Source organism: Fusarium fujikuroi, chromosome FFUJ_chr05 (genome assembly GCF_900079805.1).
Source record: "Fusarium fujikuroi IMI 58289 draft genome, chromosome FFUJ_chr05".
NCBI lineage: Eukaryota > Fungi > Ascomycota > Sordariomycetes > Hypocreales > Nectriaceae > Fusarium > Fusarium fujikuroi.
In genome coordinates, this window is record NC_036626.1 from 4,121,557 (window position 1) to 4,143,684 (window position 22,128).

General features: G+C 49.1%; 9 protein-coding genes; 4 read left to right on the plus strand and 5 right to left on the minus strand.

Annotated features, from left to right (window-relative positions):
• Nucleotides 1–523: 523 nt before the first annotated feature.
• On the minus strand, nucleotides 524–4,266 carry FFUJ_08052 (K, P-type ATPase (mediates high-affinity potassium or sodium uptake); the record flags this gene model as incomplete). XM_023578375.1 has 9 exons in its annotated part: nucleotides 524–1,303; nucleotides 1,355–1,822; nucleotides 1,871–2,219; nucleotides 2,271–2,668; nucleotides 2,719–2,959; nucleotides 3,015–3,556; nucleotides 3,602–3,870; nucleotides 3,932–4,005; nucleotides 4,055–4,266. The coding sequence occupies 9 exons, from the start codon at nucleotides 4,264–4,266 to the stop codon at nucleotides 524–526; spliced, it is 3,333 nt and encodes a 1,110-aa protein (XP_023431195.1).
• Nucleotides 4,267–6,869: 2,603 nt separating this feature from the next.
• On the plus strand, nucleotides 6,870–7,931 carry FFUJ_08053 (related to SER33 3-phosphoglycerate dehydrogenase; the record flags this gene model as incomplete). Its single annotated transcript, XM_023578376.1, has 1 exon — nucleotides 6,870–7,931. The coding sequence occupies one exon, from the start codon at nucleotides 6,870–6,872 to the stop codon at nucleotides 7,929–7,931; it is 1,062 nt and encodes a 353-aa protein (XP_023431196.1).
• A 685-nt stretch (nucleotides 7,932–8,616) lies between these two features.
• FFUJ_08054 (uncharacterized protein) lies at nucleotides 8,617–9,306 on the minus strand (the record flags this gene model as incomplete). XM_023578377.1 has 2 exons in its annotated part: nucleotides 8,617–8,840; nucleotides 8,871–9,306. 2 exons carry the CDS (start codon nucleotides 9,304–9,306, stop codon nucleotides 8,617–8,619), a joined length of 660 nt encoding a protein of 219 aa, XP_023431197.1.
• A 1,469-nt stretch (nucleotides 9,307–10,775) lies between these two features.
• Nucleotides 10,776–11,972, minus strand: FFUJ_08055 (related to aminopeptidase; the record flags this gene model as incomplete). Its single annotated transcript, XM_023578378.1, has 1 exon — nucleotides 10,776–11,972. One exon carries the CDS (start codon nucleotides 11,970–11,972, stop codon nucleotides 10,776–10,778), a length of 1,197 nt encoding a protein of 398 aa, XP_023431198.1.
• Nucleotides 11,973–13,756: 1,784 nt separating this feature from the next.
• Nucleotides 13,757–15,031, plus strand: FFUJ_08056 (uncharacterized protein; the record flags this gene model as incomplete). The annotated part of the gene is made up of 1 exon (XM_023578379.1): nucleotides 13,757–15,031. The coding sequence occupies one exon, from the start codon at nucleotides 13,757–13,759 to the stop codon at nucleotides 15,029–15,031; it is 1,275 nt and encodes a 424-aa protein (XP_023431199.1).
• Nucleotides 15,032–16,786: 1,755 nt separating this feature from the next.
• On the plus strand, nucleotides 16,787–17,798 carry FFUJ_08057 (uncharacterized protein; the record flags this gene model as incomplete). XM_023578380.1 has 2 exons in its annotated part: nucleotides 16,787–17,651; nucleotides 17,710–17,798. 2 exons carry the CDS (start codon nucleotides 16,787–16,789, stop codon nucleotides 17,796–17,798), a joined length of 954 nt encoding a protein of 317 aa, XP_023431200.1.
• Nucleotides 17,799–18,597: 799 nt separating this feature from the next.
• FFUJ_08058 (related to galactoside O-acetyltransferase) lies at nucleotides 18,598–19,362 on the plus strand (the record flags this gene model as incomplete). XM_023578381.1 has 3 exons in its annotated part: nucleotides 18,598–18,665; nucleotides 18,752–18,994; nucleotides 19,044–19,362. 3 exons carry the CDS (start codon nucleotides 18,598–18,600, stop codon nucleotides 19,360–19,362), a joined length of 630 nt encoding a protein of 209 aa, XP_023431201.1.
• A 151-nt stretch (nucleotides 19,363–19,513) lies between these two features.
• FFUJ_08059 (uncharacterized protein) lies at nucleotides 19,514–20,110 on the minus strand (the record flags this gene model as incomplete). Its single annotated transcript, XM_023578382.1, has 1 exon — nucleotides 19,514–20,110. One exon carries the CDS (start codon nucleotides 20,108–20,110, stop codon nucleotides 19,514–19,516), a length of 597 nt encoding a protein of 198 aa, XP_023431202.1.
• A 687-nt stretch (nucleotides 20,111–20,797) lies between these two features.
• On the minus strand, nucleotides 20,798–21,904 carry FFUJ_08060 (uncharacterized protein; the record flags this gene model as incomplete). XM_023578383.1 has 3 exons in its annotated part: nucleotides 20,798–21,407; nucleotides 21,486–21,535; nucleotides 21,590–21,904. 3 exons carry the CDS (start codon nucleotides 21,902–21,904, stop codon nucleotides 20,798–20,800), a joined length of 975 nt encoding a protein of 324 aa, XP_023431203.1.
• Nucleotides 21,905–22,128: the final 224 nt, after the last annotated feature.

Here is a 22,128-nt window from a genome sequence, read left to right on the forward strand (position 1 = left end):
TTTCGAACCCCTAGCTGGGTTTGTAAATCTTTTCTGTCATGGGCTGCGATCAAGACAAGTGGTATAAAGTCTAAACATCGGGCTGCATGTGCTATTTGCAGTTGAGACCTGTGGTCGAGTGTTTAAAATTATCACATTCAACTTAGACACACAAGCTTTCAGAACAAAGTTTAAAGAGAAACCCGAATTCTCGTGGCCTCTTACAAATAGGCCCAGAGGGGCCAATTGACTGATAGTTAAGCTTATGACATATGAACGAGACATATCAGAGGGACCAATTGTTCCGCTTCTGTAGCAATCGAAGTTAGACAGAAAGAGATTCGCTGTTGGAACTCCCCCAACCTCCACGATAGGCCCCAGAGAAAGCGGAAATAACATCACATAGGTCACGTTATTCTTGTTATAGGACTAGAAGAATAGACATACTACTTGTTTGTCTGTCTAAAGTTGTATCCACGGAATGACGGCTCTACTCTAGAGTGCCCGTGCTGAAGTCAGGGACAGGCCAGAGGCGACGCACCGTTTACCAAGCCAACTTAGCTAATAGTCCATGAGGCCATCTTCTGACACCAAACTTGCGAGCCTCATCTAACAAAAGCTGAAAAATACCAAAGGCAAATGGAAGAAACCAGTGCTCAACAGGTACAGGTGTAGTACCCAAAACGGGCTGCAGGGGCGGAATGTACAGCCAGAAGATAGCCATGGCTAGCGAAAAGACGATAGCAGGGAACAGGTACCAGTTCTGTGTGTTCGGATTGAACAAAGGAGGATGCTGGAAGATACTGAGTCGACGAGTTCTAGTCGCCATCAGATTGAACCACTGCATCACAACAAGGTTGACAAAGTAGATAGACGAAGCCTCGTTGGTCTTGGCGAGATAGTAGTCTGGATCAATACCAGCAGGGAGCTTTCCAAAACTGAACCAGAGCTCACTGAAGGGAATGCCTTGACGCTGGAGGTACCAGAATGCCATGGCGAAGGAGGCGACTGTTTGTAGGACGCCGTTGACTCCGTAGGCTTGCAGGATGAGCTGCCAGTTGACGAGACGGTCCTTCTTGATGTTGCGTGGGGGACGGGTAAGGACGTCAGCTTCGGGCTTTTCGTAGGATAGCATTGTCGCGGCGGCGCAGTCGGTGAAGCAGCTATTCGAGGTTAGTGAGTGTCGGGCTACAGGTAGCAGGGATACTTGCCAGATGATGATCATCAGGAATGAGGACAGAGCTTGGGGTAGGCCAAAGGCGACAAAGGCCATGACGGGCCAGAACTCGGAGAAAGAGCCGGCAGGTAGGAGGTAGGAGATGACCTAGAATCAATGTCAGTTTGTGATCTTTACAAGAGTTGGTCCAAAACATACCTTTTTGAGATTGTCAAACACAACACGGCCATACTGCACAGCAATGATGATTGAAGAAAAAGTATCGAGCAGAACCATATCAGCCGCCTCCATAGCGATATCCGAACCACTACCCATCGAGATACCAACATCAGCAGCTCTAAGCGACGGCGCATCATTGACTCCATCGCCCGTCATGGCTACAACATTGCTCTTCTGGAACTCACGAACGATTCGAAGTTTTTGCTCTGGCGTTGTTCGCGCAAACACAATCTCTTCGTAGTGGGTAAGCGTCTCCCACTGATGCTCATTAAGGGACATGAGCTCTGGGCCGCTGAGGACGATGGCACCGAGGTGGGAGACGGGTGAATCTTTGGTATCGTCGGGGCTGTATCGCTGGAGGGCTGTGCTGTCATCGACGGTTTGCGAGGTGACGATGCCGGCTTCGCGGGCGATGGCTAGGGCAGTGAGGGCAAAATCACCAGTGACCTACTAACTGTCAGCTTATGTCACGATTGCCAGTGAGAGAGGACCTACCATGGCAATCCGGATACCAGCGCCGCGCAACGTGCTCACAACATGAGGAATGTCATGTCTCAATGGGTCAACGATGGCAACCATTCCAACCAAGGTAAGGCCTGTGTTTGACTCCCGTGTGACTGCATGCTCAAACTCACTCGTGTCCCGATTCTTAGGAAGTTCACTGCCCTTGACGATCTTGCGAGCAAGCAACAAGCATCGTTTACCTTGTGAAGAGTAGGTGTTCTTCAGCTGCTCCACCGTAGCCCGCATAGCAGCATTGAGAGGAATAGTCTCGCCATGTTCAGAGACATAGTGAGAGCAGCGACCGATAAGAACATCAGGAGCGCCCTTGATGGTCAGGAGGCTAGATACCATCGTTAGAAGGTTCATAATAAGTGTTGCGGTGATTACTCACACATCGTCTGTATGGAAAGCAGTCTCCTTGCTAAGCGTAGCAGCTACAGCCTCTGTCCTGGTGCAGGAAAAGCAACGAATCATGAACTTGTTCTTGCTGTTGAAAGCAAGATCATAGATCTTGTTCCAGCAAGCACGCAGGTAATCGACGCTGCTAGGATCAACGAATTCGGCGAATCGGAGGACAGCTTGATCAGTCGCATCACCAAAGATCCTTCTGTCTGCCAGTGGGGCGTCCTTTGTAGCAGCATCAAACTCAGATGCGTTACAAAGAGCAGCCAAAGCACGGAGTTGGATGATCGGGTGGGTAGAGGATTTAGACTGGCCAAACTTGCCGCGAGCATTCTCGACGGTCATATTGAGTCCTCCGACTGCGCAGTCAGAGACAGCCATCTTTGCCTGTAGCTTGTTAGCGCAGCTCAGATATGAAGTGTGAGCGGGATATTTACTGTGGTAAGAGTACCGGTCTTGTCAGAGCAGACTACAGAAACGGACCCAAGTGTCTCCACGGTCTTGAGGGACTTGCAGAGGATCTTGTTCTTCTTCATCAGGTTGGCGGTAATGGTGAGGCCAGCGGTGATGGAGATGGGAAGACCTTCGGGGATGAAGGCAATGGCGACGCTGACGCAGTTGACGATGAGGGTTGGTACGTTGATGAAGTCGGGGTGTTTCTTTTTCAGGAATGCGCCCCTGTTGAAGGACGTTAGTGTTGTCATGGGAGGATAGGGTGGTGGATGAGACTTACCAAATGATGCAGACAACAGCAATCATACTTATCATTATACTGGCAATGATGATCACAAAGTACAGAACTTCCTTCTCAAGCGTCGTCATTTGTACCTTGGGCTCGTTCGTCAAACTCGCGATACGTCCAAACACTGTCCTATCACCAGTAGCAACAACAATACCAGTGCACGAACCAAGGATACAGTGTGTACCTTGCAGACCAATGTTGTGCGTCTCAAGATAGTTGGTATCAGTATGGTCCACAGTACCCGCCACAGGCTTTGACTCTCCTGTAAGAACAGAGCGATCAAACTTGACGTCGGAAGACGCCTCGATCAAGCGAATATCAGCGGGTAGCTTGTTACCAGCCTTGACCTTGATGACGTCGCCTGGAACGATATCTGCAGCGTTGAGGTCAACGAGATTACCATCGCGAATAACGTGACCCTCTTCAGGAAGCATGTTCTTGATGGAGGACATGGTGCGTGATGTAGACCAGTCTTGAAACATATTGAAAAGGGCTTGGATGAAGAACACGGCGAGGAGTACAATAGCGAGGGCCTTGTAAAATTAGTAAGTTCAAAGGATAGAGAATGGGAGACTTACAAGATTGGCAACAGCAGGGGGATCACCCAGTGGTTTCCACGAGACAAAGACGAGGATACAACCAGTGAGAAGAATACTTCCAAAACCACCAAAGAAGTAGAGAAAGATTGTTCTGAACCAGTGCGTCTTGGCGGGAGATGGTGCGTTTCTGCCATATTCGCGCTGTCTTCGCTCAGCTTGCTCGGTCGATAGGCCAGCGGTAGAAGAAGTAGTGAGGCGTTTCTCAACGTCGAAGGGGGCGATGGTATGCCACTCGAGGTCCGTCAAAGCTTCATGCGCATCGGACATTAGTACAAGTCAACTTAGTAGAGCTCGAAAAGGATGTCTTACCTTTTGTAGTGACGTCCTTCGCCTTGGCTAGCTCAGCTTGTTCCTTGCCCTTGGACTCCTCGATGTTGAAGGAGCTGTTCATACATCAGTACAATTACATCCTTTGTTCTCATTGCGACTTACACTGTGCGATAGGTGACAGGTAGAACAAGTGACGGATCAGCGCGATTTCTCGAGCCCGCTCGATGAATGCTCAACGAATCCCTAGAGCGAGAGCGAGACCGTCTACGAGGGCGTCGCTCACCATGACGCGAAACGCGACCAGCTTCGTCGTCATCGTTCCAGTGAATGCGCTCACCGACAAGCGCGGTGTCCTTTTTCTCGTCTTCAATCATGTTGAAGGTGAGAGGACAGGACAGGTTAACCAAGTGAGAACAGAAGAGATGTCAAGGGCAGTAACAGAGTAGAATAGAGTGGTAAAACGAGAGGAGAAGCTGGGAGAATGCGAGCCTTGATATTTGTTTTGGTATGTGGGTAGCAGGATAATCGCTCATCATTTCCAGGACGGTTCGCGTTAAGCGACGTCGTAAAGGCTGGTTGAAGTATTTCGTATAAGTGAATCCATAGTAAAGGTACAATCCTCAGCTCCGCCTTTAATCCCACGTTCAAAGCAGGATTAGCGACTTTTCTCTTTTCTCGATCCCTTTTCTCCACAGGACCTGAATCAAGAGGCGTAGGGAACTTAAAAACCGGTGTCGATAAACGAGAAGGATGTGGAGTGCGCCCTCCTTGGTGTCATGATATTAGACCAGCCCGGGGAGTGTACCAATGCTGTGGTCGAGATATCACTCTGGGTTTCATGCGTATACGATTGACCATTCTAGAGCATGTGGTTGGTCACCATGTGCACTGCCTCGATGGCAACAAGCAAGCTGTTTACGCTTAAACGAGTAATCCATGAGCTATGACGCGAAGGAATCGTGGGGAGTCTCTGTTCCTCGTGCACGAACATGCAGGGTGCGAGTGAGGGAATATCGAGGCACGTTTGACATTGGACGGAATCCTTAGCTGAGGAGGCGCAGCGTCGATCGGTCTAGGTAATCCGGTTCGGCATGTGCCTGAACTGGGCAGTCTCACTAATGATGCAGCACAGACACAATGTGATCAATGCACTCCCACTGGCAGAAATAAGCATCGACACACAAAGAGCTAAGAGAAAACAAGCCTTTTCTTTCCGAGCAAGTGGGTGTACGGATATGGATATGGGTTGCAGCAAATGCAGGTTTTTGTCAATGGACCCCCCTCCCTCTAGCCGAAATCTGGCAGCTCGCTAGCAGTGAGGAAACAAAGCCTGGATGAAATGAGGTATCCGAGATTTGAGACGCTAACAACGGGCGCAGCTGGCAGCCCACTCATGTTGGACAGGCAGCCCTCATGCTAGATGGACATATGAAAAGATGAACTGGCCCTTTTAGAGGCTCGATTTACGACGTCTTGGCTGTGCGAGACAAGCTTTTTAGCGCCGGGTCCTAGCGTTCAGGGTCCCCGCCAGTGCAACGCTGTCACGGTCGTCTGGCAAGCCACTCGATTTTGGATGAGAGATTGCTATTCTATTTTCTGTGTCATATCATATCATGATAAGACTTATCGCGAGATTTAAACCTTAGCCTTGGTTTGCTCGGGGTGCGCTGGTGAACAGGAACAGATGTAATCTTGTGGCAAAGCGCGATTAGCTTCTCGATGACCCAAGACAAACCAAACCAGTGCTTTCAATGCAAACTCCCTGGGGTGCTTCAGAAACCCTCATTTCTTGCTCCTTTTCACAAGTCCTGGAAAAAAAAGGTCATATGGCACATAACAAAGAGGGGAGTTTCGGCCGTTGGTGGAGGATGAGGCATTTATCTTAGTCGTTGGTTTCTTTACGAGGGCTCGTCAGGTACCGTCTTGTCATTTCTGAGCTTTGAGAATAGGGCTGTAGACTACCCCAGTACAAGGCGCTGTTTAGCTCGCGTGGGCTATTTAATCCCCGACTCCATCGCGCTACCCAGATTCAGGGTGTCAGATTCGGCTGGCGGCCTCCAGCAAGCTCCATCCTGCGCAGAAATTACAGACAAAGACCAGTTCCTGACGAGTTTTCTTTTGCAAATCTTGAGTTTGAGAGCGTAATGGTTATGTAATGTGAGTTTTTAGAGGGAACTGATGCCTGTAAAACCAGGCAAAGACAATCTCTACGCGAGGTAATGGATCTTTTGGTGCTTGACTAAAAAACCAGAAGGTCAAACTCCCCAGGAGTTGGTGAGCACGGGTAGTGTTCCAAGCATGACTCGATTCGGTGTGAGCTAAGTCCTTTAGGAACAGCTCTTGGATGGAACTCATGCACAGCAAATGGCTTTGCTACCCTAATTGTCCAAAAAAAATATATGCGATTAAGTGGCTGCTTTGTATCCCCCCTTGCTAGGTCTAGGGTAATGCGTTGTAGGGTTTTGAACTGTTCTAGAAAACGAGACCATCAATCAGTTATTCTTTAAATAGTCAAAAAGAACAATATTCTCAGTTCTCCCTATCGTATTTTAGCTAACATTATGCTAGCTTTTCCTGTGAGCAGCCTCGATCATCTCGCGAAGGTGTCACACGCATTGCCAACTTCGTCTGGGGTTTTTGTGTTGCACTGGACTTCATTATCGATAAGCCTATCTTATCATCAAAATCCCATGCGTGACGTCACATCATAATGCCCAAATTCTCTCCATCATCAACTTCACATGATGAGAATACAAAAGGTGCACTCTCGCCCTCATCGTTTCCGTTGAACTCTGCCACCCCGCGGGATTTGGGGTCCGTCCAAGATCCAACCAATCCCAACCCTCAATTGCTCTCTAGACCACCCCCAAAACTCCTCCCTCCCCCACGGCGGGGCTCCTCCGGCCTCGGCTTCAACGTAAAAGACGAGCTGTGATTGGCCCTTTTGGTGCAAAACGGTCTTCTTTCCGATGTCATCATGTTGCCCATCATGCGCTCATCTCCACGCTTCGGCATCCGTACATATACCTCCCGCTCCCTGCAAACTCCCCTCTCACGTAGATTCATCTCCAATTCCTATTCACAACTGCCCGCCATGAAGCTCCTCTACCCAACATCCCTCAAACTCGACGTCCAGAGCCTCGAGGGCTTCTCCGTCGACCTCTTCCCCTACGACGTCAAGAAGACCATCCCCGAAGAGCACGTCGACGCCGAGATCCTCGTCACCTGGACAAACACACCCGAGAACCTAAAAGACGCGGCAAAGCGCCTCACAAAGCTCCAATGGATCCAATCCCTCGCCGCTGGGCCAAATGATGTTCTGGGTGCTGGGTTCGACGCCTCCAAGATTAAAATCACAACGGGCTCGGGTCTGCACGATCACACTGTCGCTGAGCATGCGCTGGGTCTGCTGCTCAACGCCGCGCGCCGCTTCTACGAGATGCGCGATTATCAACTTCAAGGAAAATGGCCCGGTCATTTGGGCGGTCCTCAGCCCGATAGACCCAAGAATGCATTCACGACACTGCGCGATGCGCGTGTTCTCATCTGGGGCTTCGGCAACATTGCAAAGACCCTCACCCCGCAGCTCGTCGGCCTCGGTGCCGAAGTTCGGGGCATTGCGCGCCGAAAAGGTGTCCGCAATGGAATTGAAGTCTACAGCGAAGACGACCTCGACGCACTCCTCCCTGAGACCGACGCTCTCGTCATGATCCTCCCTGGTTCCGACTCCACGCGCCATGTCCTCAACGCTCAGCGCCTGAAGCAATTGCCCAACCACGCGTGGGTCGTCAACGTGGGGCGCGGTACATCTGTGGACGAGGATGCTCTTGTCGATGCACTTGAGAAGGGAGAGATTGGCGGTGCGGCGCTGGATGTCTTTGAGACTGAGCCTCTTCCTGAGCCGAGCAGGATCTGGAAGGCTCCTAATACTATTGTGTCGCCGCACGCGGCTGGTGGAAGACCTCAGGGTGCGGAGGGGCTTATCGCTGATAACCTAAGACGGTTTAGGGCGAAGCAGGAGCTGAAGAACCTCATTTAAAATAGAATAGAAAATAAAACAAATACTTTAAGTTAATAGCGATTGGTTCTTGGTGAAAATTTGGTGATCGGAACGTGCATTCTGTAGACAAAGTCCATGATCCAATAGATGAGGGCATTCGCGATAAATCTGCGACCCCACTTTTCTACCATGGTGAAGCAATTCTCAGACTTTCTTGGCATTACTGGCTGAACATCACTCGAAGAGATATTACAAGCTTAATGGGATGTACAGATTAGCCTTCAAAGTGTCTCGAACTAGGTAGGATAGAATGCAAAAAAAGGTCTAAAGGAGGCTTCAGCATAGCTTGAAGAGGAAAGGTTCAATGAGTGATAGAAAAGAAGACCGCCAGGGTACTTTGGCTCTAATCGCCATGATACAGGCTGAGTATGAGAGCACCAGAGCAATTCAAGCTAGCGTCACATCAAGGTCGAAAGGAAAGAGAATTGAGTGATCGGCCGATCTATTGACTATCGAAAAAAGAATCTAAAGCAAACTGCAAGTCCGAGCGAAACGAATGTCTAGTACAAGTTCAAATCTCCATCATGATATCCCAGGCTGAGTTATCATACTCCCCCTATTACTTTTCGTGCTATGTCATGCCCAGCTCAGATTCTACCATCCAAAGCTGAAACTCGAGCATCCTCCAGTGCTCCTTATACAAGTGCCGGTGAGGAGTTGCCGCTTAGTTGTTCTTGTGTCCGTTGTTGCCAGAATTCTTGTCCTTGGTGGGAAGGGGAGCCTTGGGCTTGTCACCAACACGGGGCTTGTCCTCAGGCTTGATGCCGCGCTTGTTGTTGGGAGGGTTGACGGGAGCCTTGCCTTTGGGTGGCTTATCACCAGCAGGGGGTTGGTCCTCGACAGGAGGCTTTCCCTCAGGCTTGTTGTCCCTCTTGTTGTGAGGGGGGTTCTGAGGGGCCTTGTTCTTAGGCTTGTCACCAGCATGGGGCTCATCCTTGACAGGAGGCTTGCCCTCAGGCTTGACATCTCTCTCAACCCTGACCTTCACCTCACCACGCGGCTTATCCTGCGTAGGCTTGGTGTTGGGCACAGCCTTGTCGGAGCAAGCCTTGTCAAAGACATACAGGTTGTTTCCCTGGTTGGGGACCTGGGCTGCAGGGACAGAGTAGAGCTTGCAGGTAGGAGCCTTGGCGTCAGCGGGGAGACCGAAGAGGAAGCTCTTGCAGGAGGAGTGCTCGGTGCAGAGCTTCTGGCAGGCCTGGGCGGTAGAGGCAGTTGGAGTGGAAAGAGGTTGGATTTTGGTGGAGGGAGTGGCGGAGGGAGCGATGTTGCACTGCTGGGAGCGGGTGTCGAAGGGATGGGCGAGGATGGCGGTGGCCATTGAGGCGGTGAGCATGGCGATGGTGGTCTTCATGATGAAAGATGGTTGAAGTTAAAGTTGAAGTTGAAGTGAGTTGAAAGAGTGTTGAGAGTGTAAAGATGCTTGATTGAAGTGATTGTGTTGGTGAGGAAAGGTCAGTCTTTGTCGAGATTTCATGATCCCTTTATACCTGCTGAGTCGATCATATTCAAAGATCTCATAGACAGCATTGTTCCGCAACTCCTCATGACCGCGTCAGCTATTTCCGTCACGTCGTGAAGATCAGACGCTTTGGCCTGCTGGAGTTTACAGCATCGCAATCTCAATGGCAATGCAACTCGAAGTTGGAGCCAGGTCCACACCATGCATGCAAGCAGTGCCGTTGTTGATAGTCCCGAGCTTACGTGCCCCATTATGAGTTCGCCAAGGTAAATCTTCCAGAGTTACATGATCATCATACCTACGTGGTACAGAAAGCATGATCTTGGGCACCAAGCCAGTAGGACCGTACGGTGTAGGAGTGACCTTACTCACAGTATGACGAATTTCCTGTAATAGTACCAATGCCGTTGCTATGTTTACTACCAACTCCATTCGGTCAGTCATTAGTGGCCGGCCATTGACTGAACGGAAAGTTCCGTCGTTCATTACGGCTGGGATGAAATGATCGCTGATTGTTGACCAGCATTAGGCCGATCCCCCACATGCCGTTGAAACAAATCGACGTTTCCATTCGGGACCTTGGTAGGTTTGCGCTAAAAAAAATTGTTTGTAGGTTCAAGGCTTGCAGCAGCCGCGTGGAGTCAACGGCTGAGGCTCCATTGAGGCTCTGCATAAGGAAATGTTCAAGTTATGAATACAACTTGGATACCAGTCACGGTCCAACAATTATCATACTCGAGATATGCAGTTTTCCATGTTTTTATCAGTTGATTAATTGCTGGCTGTTAGTCGCACTCAGCCCGTGGAGTTCACATAAACAAGCTACTAGAGCTAGACATCACGCATAAAGAATACCCAACCTATTCCAACCTTAATCTCGTTCGCAATACAGCCCAAACTTGATGAACCTCAACCATTAATCAACAGCTCCCGGGTAGGTTTCAACTAAACTTTGAATATTATTCTCCCTATTTTATGTGGCTGTGCATTTCCGCTTCTTCGATCCATTCGACGTGAAACATCCAGCGTCTTGACTACTGCGTACAGTGCGCCCCCAGAAAACGTTTCTGCCGCATAAAAACATCCACGTAATCGGTACCAAAGCTCACCACCTGGTCCGATCTGCCGACATTAGGGGAGGAAAGAAAACTTAGGACCTTGACCCTAATCGATGAAGTTCTTTAGGTAAAGTTAGCCTAAACTTAGGGGATTCTTTACTAAATTTATTTTGACACCCCATATCAAGGTCTGATGTTTTGCTCCCTGAGGCGACACTGATACCTACAGTTACTGTTGTTACTTATGACTTAAGCACGCCAATTGGTTTCAAAAACAAAGAGCAGGTCGCATTCTACTACTATTTACTCAAATGAGTCCTCAGCTTCCTTAAATCTGGCTATAATCTCCCTGGCGGCTTGCAGTGGCAGGGCCTCTACCGTCCGGCCCATATTGCCCGTCATAGTCTCAGCCATACAAAGCGCATTGTATATAGCCTCTTCTGTAGCATCCGCTGCTGCTTCAAACAAGCCGTTGATAGTCTTGTTGTCAGTCGCCTCTACATCAACCAGCTCAGGCTTAAAAGGATCAATGGTTCTCTCCTCGCCAGCGACTGTCTGCACGGGTATCTCAGCAGCTGTGGAAAACGCAAGAAATAGATCTCCCGAAGGGTTATGAGCATAGCTGCCCACGCGCGCAAGGCCCATGGTCGCTCGCTTGGCCAGCCGCTTGAGCTGGCCAGGAAGAAGCGGTGCGTCCGTGGCAAGTATGACGATGATGGACCCGTCCTTTTTGTCTTTTGCGTCGTTGTACGCTTTATCGTGAGCAGCGGCGGCTTCGTCTTTTGCCCTTCTCTTTTGCAGGATCCGTCCGACGGGGACGCCTGAGATGTGCAGATGCTGGAGTCTTCCATAGTTTGCCTGGACAAGGGCGGCCACTGTGTACGACGTGTCGTTTTGCCCAGGCACGATTCTACTGCTGGTCCCGGTGCCACCTTTCCCTCCGTGGCACAGCATACCTGTACCGCCGCCCACGTTCCCTTCGGCAATAGGCTCATCGGAAGCATTGGTGATAGCGTGCACAACGTGCTCCGGCGTTACGGCAAACTGCCTCAGATCGTTGAGATGCCCGTCAAATGTCTCAGCGACAACTGGCAGTAGGAACCAATCGATTCCCTCCTCGCCTTTTCCGTAATGCTCAATTGCGTACTTGTAGATACCGGTATAACATGGCCCTACGGCGAAGCTATTGGTGATGAGAATGGGCGAGTGCAAGAGACCGCTTTCTTCGATCCAGTGTGTCCCAGTCATTTCTCCAGATCCGTTGAGACGGAAGACGCCGGCATGGCAGGCCTTGTGGAACCAGTCTTTGCGAGGGAGGATGGTGGTTAATCCCGTGTTAATTTGCCCACTCTCATCACAGATAGTGGTCGTATGGGCAAGGACACCGGGAACGTCTGTGATGCCATTTTTCGGACCAGGTGACCAAAACCCAAGATGTGCCTCTGGAATGACATCGCGGAGCCTGCCGCGGGGTTGCTGCTGGGATGTATTGGCTGCCATTATTTTAGACATACGTATTCTGGCGCTTTTATGTAATGATCCACTGAGCCACTATGCAAGTCTTGATACAGGAGTGTAACTGTTTCCCTCTATTTATAAGCTGGATGAAAAAGATAGAGATTTTGTTGCGGTGTTTTCTGAATTTCGGCATGAGTCACATCGATCCATTAATCTCCTGCTAACCTTACTTACAGTCCAAAAGAGAAGGTACTAAGGTGTATAATACTACATAGATCACGTGGAGGTTCGTTATTGCGCAGGATTTATCCACCACCACTTTTATTAGAATGCAGGGTACTAATTAGCAGGGCATTGTGGTCGAAGGAGCTGCCTTTTCTCAAAATGGAAGAGTCATATGATATTTTACCCCTCTTTGAGAGATAAGCTAGATTGCATCGGAAATGCCTCAGCTAGACAGATCAATCAATCGATCAACGGTTAAACAACTCTTACTCTAACCACCAAGGGAGAGGGGTCTTATTAGATCATGACATTCAGCGAACAAGCCGGTCAATGACCATAGCTTTGATGTTTCCATCCGGCCGGCGGATCATCCCACTTCCCGCTCCGGCATTAGCTTCAGTGACAAGCTTTCGGGATATAAATAGATTTCGGCATTTATCACCAATAGACGCTCTTGTATTGTTTTCGGATGAAACGGAAGAAAGTGTTTACTGAGCTGACTTGTTTGATGTTTCTGTTGGGAGAAATGGATATCAAGATGCAGGGGTTGAGCGCGAAGTCCTCAATATTGAGGCTAAGAGTGGCTGAACGTTTCAAAACCCGAGTGAAACCATTTATTTTGGGGGAGCATGGAAAAGTGCTTACGAACTCGAAGAGTGGAAGCTGCGTATGGCGGAGTAGAAGCCTGCATGAATCTGAATCAATAGTTCACAAGAGAGCCCATGATGAGTCCACAATGCGTTTGAGAGTCTGAGAATGGGCTATCGGGAGTGTAGGTGAAGGGGAAATACGTGTGTGTTGGCCGACGAAATGACCAATTTCGGGATCGAGACTAACCTCTAGATGAATGATGAGACCATCGAAAGAGCACTCCCGAAGTACTTCTGAGTAACACCAGTCGATACAGGATCTCACGGAAATCAAGCCAAGAGGGTTATCCAGCTGAATGAAGAATATGAGGAGGAGTATCTCATAGTTGGCCCTGAACTCGAGAGTCACTTATCACAAAGAGCGAGTGACACGAGATTGAATTGCAGACCTCATGCTTTCCCATCGGGTCGAGGGGGAAGCTAGCTGTTCCATAAGTCGTCGAGACCCTCATTGACAACGAAACTCGGGTCTCAAGGCGCGAATGTAGATTAGACATTCTCCTGTTTCCGGTCGCAACCTCGGGTATGATTCCAAAAGCTCAGCCAGCCATAAGACTTGTCCATCTTCATCGAAGCTAGATGACGGAACTCCTAAGCCTGGGTCCGTCGACAAGATGCTTTTTCCCACATCACGATTCTCAATCTGAAAAGTTTGGGCCTTAGCTTCCAGACTATCGATTTCGGATTCATGCAGACCTCCATGTTGAAGATCTTTGTACACAGAATAGCGTGACAAACGCGTCACTCAGAAAGGACTCCTCTCAACTGCATTAACAAACTGCACTAGATGTTCGAACGCTTCGAGGATAAATACTTTACTTCTCTCCCATCAACTTTAAGTTTTCTCATCACAGCATCAAACATTCTAACAACACTCTCGTTCATCTTCACCACACTCTTTCAAACACATTCTTTTACCTTTCTCAATCTCTTCAACAGACTCAGCTCAAAATGAAGTACTCTCTCACTCTCCTTTCCCTCTCCATGGCCTCCGCCATGGCAATCCCCTTTGCCTCTACCACTCCAAAGTGCAACATCGCACCCAGCGCCTCTTCCAACCGCAAGGTTCAGCCTTACCATACCGGTAAAGCCGACACTGCCATCGACTGCCAGACCTTCTGTGCCTCCGATGACCACTGCAAGAGCTTTGTCTTTGGTCTCGTCAAGGGCCACTCGCAGCCTAGCTGTCTCCTCTTCAAGGTCTCAGCTTCCGAGGTTCCTGCTCGCACGGACGGTCTTCACGTCTTTGATAAGCAGTGTGCTGCTGATCGCGTTCCTACTTCTGCGCCTACTACCTCTGAGCCTTGGGGTGCCGTGCATAAGAAGGTTCTTGTTCGCCGATCTTTGAAGTGCAACTGTGCTGCTTCTGGTTCTGCTAGCAGTGATGTTGAGCCGTTCAAGACTACCACTGCTGCTACTGCGAAGGACTGCCAGGCTCTTGCCGAGGCGGACTCTTCTTGCCAGAGCTTCTTGTATGGTCTTCCTAGCGGATCAAGCACTCCTGTCTGTAAGCTTTACAAGGTTGCTGCTGCCAAGGTTCCTGCTCGCGCCGACACTCTCTTTGTCTTTGACAAGGGCTGCTCTTCTAAGCAGGTCCCTACTACTCCTCCCACTGAGGACGCTCCCCGCGGTCTTGTCGGTGCTGCCAAGGCTACCAAGGTCCAGAAAGCTGCGCCCAAGGTCACCAAGGCTACTAAGGTGAAGGCTGAGAAGCAGAACAACGACGCTTACGAGGTTTCTAACCCCAAGCCCAAGACCACCAAGGTGCAGAAGCCCAAGGCTAAGGCTACCAAGGTCGCCAAGGTCGAGGACGACAACACCCAGTACGCTCAGGTTGGCGATGACTCTGTTAAGCACCAGGACAAGGTTACCAAGGTCGAGAACAAGCAACCCAAGGCCACCAAGGTCGCAAAGGTCCAGAAGAACGAGGACAAGTCTGACAAGACTGAGGCTAAGGTCACCAAGGTTGAGAACAAGCAGCCCCAGGCTACTAAGGTCCAGAACAAGGACGAGGCCAAGAACACCAATGACAAGGACACCACCAACGAGAACAAGAACGTCAAGGCCGACAGTCCCAAGACCCTCGCCACCAAGGTCCGCAATAACGAGCACCAAGCCACCAAGGTCCAGGCTGTTGAGCACCAGGCTACCCAGGTCGAGGGTAAGAAGTCTGCTTGCAAGACCACCAAGGGCTCTGTTGCCCAGCCCAAGATCACCCAGGCTTAGAGGGAACCCCTTTGAGGAGGAAGTGGCTGTGTCAAGTTTGCTCTGTTGAGGAGTCTTCATTTCTTTCTCTGTCTTGATCACATGGTCTCCATTGCTCAGCCTGTTCGTCATTCCCGGTTTCTTGAGCGACGACAAGCTCTGTCTCTGTTGACCATTATTTTCCTTTTGTATCTATCTGCTTCATCTTCTGTACTCTTATAATGTTTACATAGATTCGAGCTATACAGTCTTTCAATAACATACATTTCCTTTTCTACCTCGCCGCGCGCTTTTGACAACAAAATTTGATCATTAGACATTAATTAGGGATGAAGATGCATTTGCATAATGGGCAGTCGACGTGTTGTTCTTTGAACCAAGAGTCCAAGCATCTGGTATGGAACACGTGCTCGCATGTTAACCGGCGTACATCTTCCTCGTCCCCAAGAGTCTCAAGACATACGGCACTTTATAGCAATCGACATTAGCTTGACTCCAAATTTGTAGCATTTTGACGCACCATATCTCTGCCAGGCTCATTTCTGTTGAGCTCACGCTTGATTGTTTTCTAACATCCTTGTACTTGATGGATGGATTCGCTCGGTTTAGTGTCTGTAGGTTATGTCGCTGTATGGGCGTTCGCTGTCTTGGCGGTACGCGAATGACGGTCATCCGAGGATTTCGACGGGGATTACAGCTTCGGAACTTTAACAGGATACTTGAGCAGGTCAACCTCAACTGGCTTGAAAGCTGTTTAGTGTGACCTACATAATAATGGTGAGTATGGCGAGAGTTCCACCAAACAAGAACCAGGGTAGGTGCACGCCCGAAGCCCTGTCATAGTAGCCTTTAGCCTCAAAACCGCACCTCCGGATATGTTTCGTGGATGGAGAGTTCATCGGAGGACTTACATCGAGGGCCCTTTACATGTGAATATCTGCAAAGGCCGACCGCATTCACGATCCGAGACGGGTAAACATGCCTCGGTTAAACAATTTTCGAGTTTTTGTCTGATTGTCGGATAAATCTAGAGCGGATATTAAAAGCCAAGGTGTTTCATCAAAACATTGGCTTTGTCTGTTGATAGTTCAGAGTAGTAAGAGATGTGAACAATGAGAACAAGACAACATTGATGAGAAAGGGCGAGTATGAAGACAGAGATGTTGTTCAAATCATGCTCAATTGATATGGACATTGCCCATCTTTCAAGGGACGCCGAGAATAAGATCCAACTGACAAGACCAGCCAAGCACAGTAGCACTCTTTTGCACTGCCACTCTCCCACCCTCGCTAAACCCAACCCGGACACTAACCACCAGCCAAGAGCCCATAACCCACGTCGTCATCATCCATCATAACCCTTCAAAACAGGCCCAAAATAAAGGGTACAGACCCTGAGATCATCCCTTGACGCGTATATGCCATTTCGTCTAGAACACGAAGTATGGTTTCAGGATTCCATTGTGTGCTCATCATATGGACTGTTAATATACATATGGACAACATGACTGGGTTCGTCGTATAAATGTGGATCGCCAAGTTCGCTCCTGATGATGCCAAGTCGGCTTTGTTCAAGTTATCCGGTAGTTGCGTGTACGCGGTGAACAAATTTTCTCTTTCTCCCTGCTCAATTAGCAAATCAATTGCATACCTTAGAATATGGTTAAGGTTTAAGCATACTGATCAAACTCTAGGGGCTGGCCGACTTTATCTGACACTGAATTTCAGCTCTGCCCCATTCCCCTCCCCCCTCCCTTTTCCCTTGTCACTATCATCATGGGTCTTGACTTTGGTCAGGCGATTGGCACTGCCTGTGCGACATTCGCCGTCACCAACGTCGACGACATTTTTGTTCTTGTCGCATTCTTCGCTGAGGCTACGACGAGTCGGTCGCTCACGCCTGCCAAGATTGCCATCGGACAATATGTCGGCTTTACGGTAATTGTTGCTGTGAGCATGATTGGCTATGGCGCGTCTCTACTCATTCCTGCCGAACCAATTGGATTTCTTGGCCTTTTGCCAATATTGTTGGGTATATGGCGGATTCTGAGCTATATCTTCAGCAAGGATGAGGACGAAGAGGAGGCTCTAGATCAAGAGCTGACAACTGCTGATGGGTTCAAGAGTGTTTTCAAGGTCGCTTCTATTACTGTCATGAACGGCGCCGACAATATCAGCACGTACATCCCCCTCTTCGCAGAAGCAAAAGCTGGAGAACTGGCGATATATATCGTCGTTTACTACATCATGCTTGGCGTATGGTGTTGCGCAGCATACCTCATCATGCGGCAAAAGCATATTCTACACATTGCTCAGAAATACGCCCGCAGGTTGGTGCCGTTCCTGTATGTTGGCCTCGGAATCTTCATCATCGTCAACTCGGAGTGTTATCCATGGGCTATTGAGGAGATTGACGATGACATTGCTTCACATCCTGGCAAGATCGTCATGGGAGTCACGACTGCGGGTTTGTTGGCGATCTGTATTAGCGCCATGCTTTGGAGGAAGTTGAGCCAGAGATCGGATGAAGTTATGGTCGACGATGCATCATCTGCTCCCCATGGTCAACGGGGATCACAAGAAGGAGGACAAGATACCGCGCAGCAAGTTGGAGAGCAATCTGAAGCTTCCAGAGACACAGGTAAGGCCTAAGACCCTCCTTGTACGCCGGTACTAGAAGTTGACTAACAGGAAACTAGGCGGCGTCGACGGTCCTACGAACAAAGCCGGAACGCAAGTCAGGAATGTCCCCATCGACGATCCCAGAGAGGGAGGCTCGGCGGTATAAAGACCATTGCAGATAAAGAGATGACTCTAGCGGGAGGTAGCACCTGGTCTGGCATCAGGTTATCCTTAATGATATTTTTTCCCTTCGGGACATCGTCATCTACAAAAGCCACTACAAAACGTTTAGTCCACTGAACTACCGAGGGTGAACAAGCTCAGCAAAGCTACCGTCATTGTGCAGACTTTCTACCCTCAAGTGCATTTGCAGAACGCCCCCATTCGACGCTATATTTCTAGCTTCAGTTTCATCCCACTTACCATGTCTTAGTGTCCCCCTTTGACGAGACTCTCTGTTTTAGATGTCAATGCAATAGGACGGCAACGATGCAAGTTCTGGACATCGCATCAACGCTTATCTGATACACAAACCACCCGGGCACTTGTATTAACAACATACAGTCCGACGCAAACAATTGTATCGATAAGTCACCTCCAAAGTTTGTACTAGTAAGGATCTAGATTCCGACACCTGACGGGCGTCTGACTCGCCGATCAGCCGGGTTCATCATCCTCAGACGACATTGACGAATCGGAATTAATCCTAATATGTCGTTGGACAGAGATACCACTTCAAATCACCGGACTATGCTGAAACGATAAACAAGCTTTGAGGCCCGATTGATAGTGTGCGGCACAACATCCGTCGTCGATCAATCGTCTTTCAGGCTGAATCATGACATAATGCCCCGTGCTTACTCCGCTTTTCAACCCAATTCTTCGACCCCAAATTCCCGATGCGCCACTGAAACTAACAGCCAACTTTTCCGACATATCAGAATCTCATTTATTAGATACACAAAATGGCTGCATCAAGTAAGAACCCCGAACGTATCGCTGAACTCCGACAGAGTGAGGCGCCAATCCCATGGTGTGACGAGTTTGAGAAGATGATAAGCGGAATGAAGTTAGTCTCATCCACTTCACCCAAGGAATTATCTAACGTGGTTCATGCAGCTTCAACACGGGCAACTCGCAGGAAATGATGGATTATAAATTAGCTACAAAGAAGAAACTGCTCTCTTTTAACGATGAGAGTATTCCAGATGGCAGCACCCTCAAATCGTTAAAATCAAGACGCATGGCAATAGCAAAAGAAATGTTCGGCAAACTAGGCCAAGACGTCACCATCGAGCCCCCCTTCTTTCTCCTCTGGGGCTGCAACATATTCATCGGAAACGGCGTCTACATGAACAGAGAGTAAGCCTCACAGCCCCCACAAGAACCCATCTCGCTCAGAACTACATAGGGTATCGATTCACGACAACGCACTTGTAACTATAGGAGACGGTGTACTTATAGGTCCTGGGGTCTGTATCTGCCCAGGAACTCACGCTGCAGATATGCAAAGCCGGAGAGAAGCGCAAGGTACTTCGTTTGCGCTGCCGATACGTATCGAGGCGGATTGTTGGATAGGAGCTCGGGCTACGATATTGCCAGGTGTTACTATAGGGAGAGGAGCGACTGTTGCGGCGGGGGCCGTTGTTATCAAGGATGTTGAGGCGGAGACGTTGGTGGGAGGAGTTCCGGCGAGGTTTATTCGGAGTTTGAAGGGTGATTCAGCATGAAAAGCGACGAATTGGTAGATTTCCCTTTGAGGTTCAGGCTGTCGCTTACACGAGGACGTGTCAAAAGAAACCGATCGCATAGATATCACTAATCCTGTCTTGCTTGACCCAAACGCCATGCTTATCTGCATCAACCTCCTCCACTCGCAGACTATGCACCCGCCACAGCACCTGCTACCTCCCCAACAACCTCATCGATAATCTTCTTCAACTCCTTCGACACCACCGCAGAAAACAACACCATAACCACAAAGAACTCATCCCCCTGCACATAAACACTAAGCTCCTTCTCCCCAAACCTCTTCCAGCCAGCACTCCCATACTTAGCCAGCTTCTTCCCACTCTGATCATACAACTCAAACCCCGTGCCGGTCATCTGATTCACCTTCCACTTGAACTTGCCCATGTGTGTATGAAACCCCCAACTCCCCGTCATGCTGCTGTTCTTGATCACCATTGGCTGGTTGAACACTGACACGTCGATGCGCGATGCGCTGAGATGCATTGTCGCTGATGCTATTATGTTTTCGGGGGCCGCGTGGCCGCGGTGCATGAGGAGGGTTGAGCTGCTGGGACGTTTGTAGATTGTGTACAGGGGAGGAGAGTCTTTGGGTGCGGTTGAGGGGAGGATGGAGAGAAGGTTGTCGTCTTGGGGGTGTGGACGGATGGTGAAGACTTGAGAGCCATTGGAAGAGGAGCCTTGGGGTCCAGATGATCCGTATAAGACTTTGTTGAATAGTTTCTCCATGAGGGCGACTCTTGAGGTGATGGTTGGTTTGTATTGACTGCTGTGTTTTATCATAGGAGAGCTGAACAGGCCAAAAAGGTCGGTGAGGGATCCATTGTCAATTTATGTCTGTTTTGCCAAGTGGCGTCAATAATATAAGCTCATGTCATTTCCCGTAAAGGGAACTATGCTGCGACAGTGGTTGTCATCAGCATGTTAGTGCACAGCCCTGTTGGGTTGGTGGCAAGTCAAGATGATTGGTCGGTTCGTTCAAGCGGCGGTTTTACTTGCATGAAACTCCAACGCGGAACTGAGACAAGTGACGACGATTCCGCTGCCATCGCGCATGTTTTGTCAATGTATTTGAATCATTCTAGATACTAGTCGGTCCGAAATTCGGTTCAAGTCTTAGCAGCTTGAGGCTTGTAGCTATTCTAGCGCCCAGAAGCAGATACCGTTCAGTTCGTCAATATTACCCACTGTGTTAGATGAAGCATCATCCAATCAAAACTTGCGGACATTCAGAGAGGCGAAAGATCTTCACTATAGCTCATCGTACAAGGCCGAGTAAGTCTGTTAGAAGTACTGATCCCAGGATACCAAAGGCTTATATACTTTAGATTAATAACTATCTGCCATGTAATTTAATATTAAATAAGTAATATTAGGCTTAATAAATTTCAGAGTAAATAAATGAATTAAATATGTTTACTGCTTATATAAATCTCCGATCCAGTCCGCAATTATTGCCACCATCTCCTTGGTACAGCTATGGCCCGTGTTATCCTGTATGAAAATCCTCGCCTTGCTTTTTGCCGCAAACTCCCCATTCATCGCCATCTTCCTCCTCGTGAGCCATGACTCAGAAAAACCTGTTGGCACAAGCGCATCATGCTTGCCATTGCACATTAGCAACGGAACCGTCCTGGGGAACTCATCTCTGGCCATCCTGTCACCTTCTCTCACCAATTCCGCGAGAGCCCTTGGCCACCTTCGTCTCTGCTCCTCACTCATAACTTTCTCTAGCTCATCATACGGGACCTTGTCAAGCTCGTCTTGATCGACCCCAAAAGTGACAGCATCGAGGCCGAGTCGGGAGAGAAGAAGAGAGGTTAGATTGGGGCAGCCGACCACGATTGCAAATGCTTCAAATTGGCCGGGTGCTACTGAGGCCATGCGCCAGGCTGTATGGCCTCCCAGTGATACACCTAACATGATATTGTGAAAGTTGCGAAATCGAGGCAAATATGCTGGCAAATAGTCCAGGATGAGCTTGAAATCCTGAGCAGAGCCTGATATCATGGACATCAAATCTATTCTAAGCAGAGACAGTTAAACGAATGCTTTAACTTGGTGAACGGATAAATAGACGAATAAATTCGTGCCTTTCACTTACCCGTGATTCTTATTACCATCCGACCAAGTCTGATTCGCTCGTTGATCGATCTGAAGTCTGTTTAGCGGATACCCAGAGTAGATTCATGCACCACAACTTCGTACCTCTCGATCACCATGGTTTCTCATGTTCATTGCCACCGCAATCATGGGCATCCTTTTCCGTCTCCGATCCGTTCTGTAAATGTGCAAGATCTCATGAGCAATACCCTCAGTGACGAGGTACGTTCTTGTTCGGTTATGAGCAAGATATAAGACAGCTATATCATCGCTAGGCAAGTCATCCAAATCTTCGAGTCCGTACAGGTAGATCTGAACGCCACCTACGACAAGGCATGATTTGCTGGAGCGCGGAGTGGTAGGTGGTAGTGAAAACCGCGGCTCCAATCCATCATGTGCAGCAGACGATTCTGTAGGCATGTTGTGCTCTGATCGTAGAATAATGTATTTGACCGGCGACAGGGCAGGAAATGGGAGTATTCAGATGGCATAGACCAGGGATAGGAAATCTGACATCAAACTGTCAATATGTAATGCACGAGACTCGTTGTGCAAGCCAACGGCAGCGAGCAGTAATACTGCTTATAGGCGATCAGACCGAGAAACGGAAAACCGGCACAAAAGGTCATGCTAGGGCCTTTTGA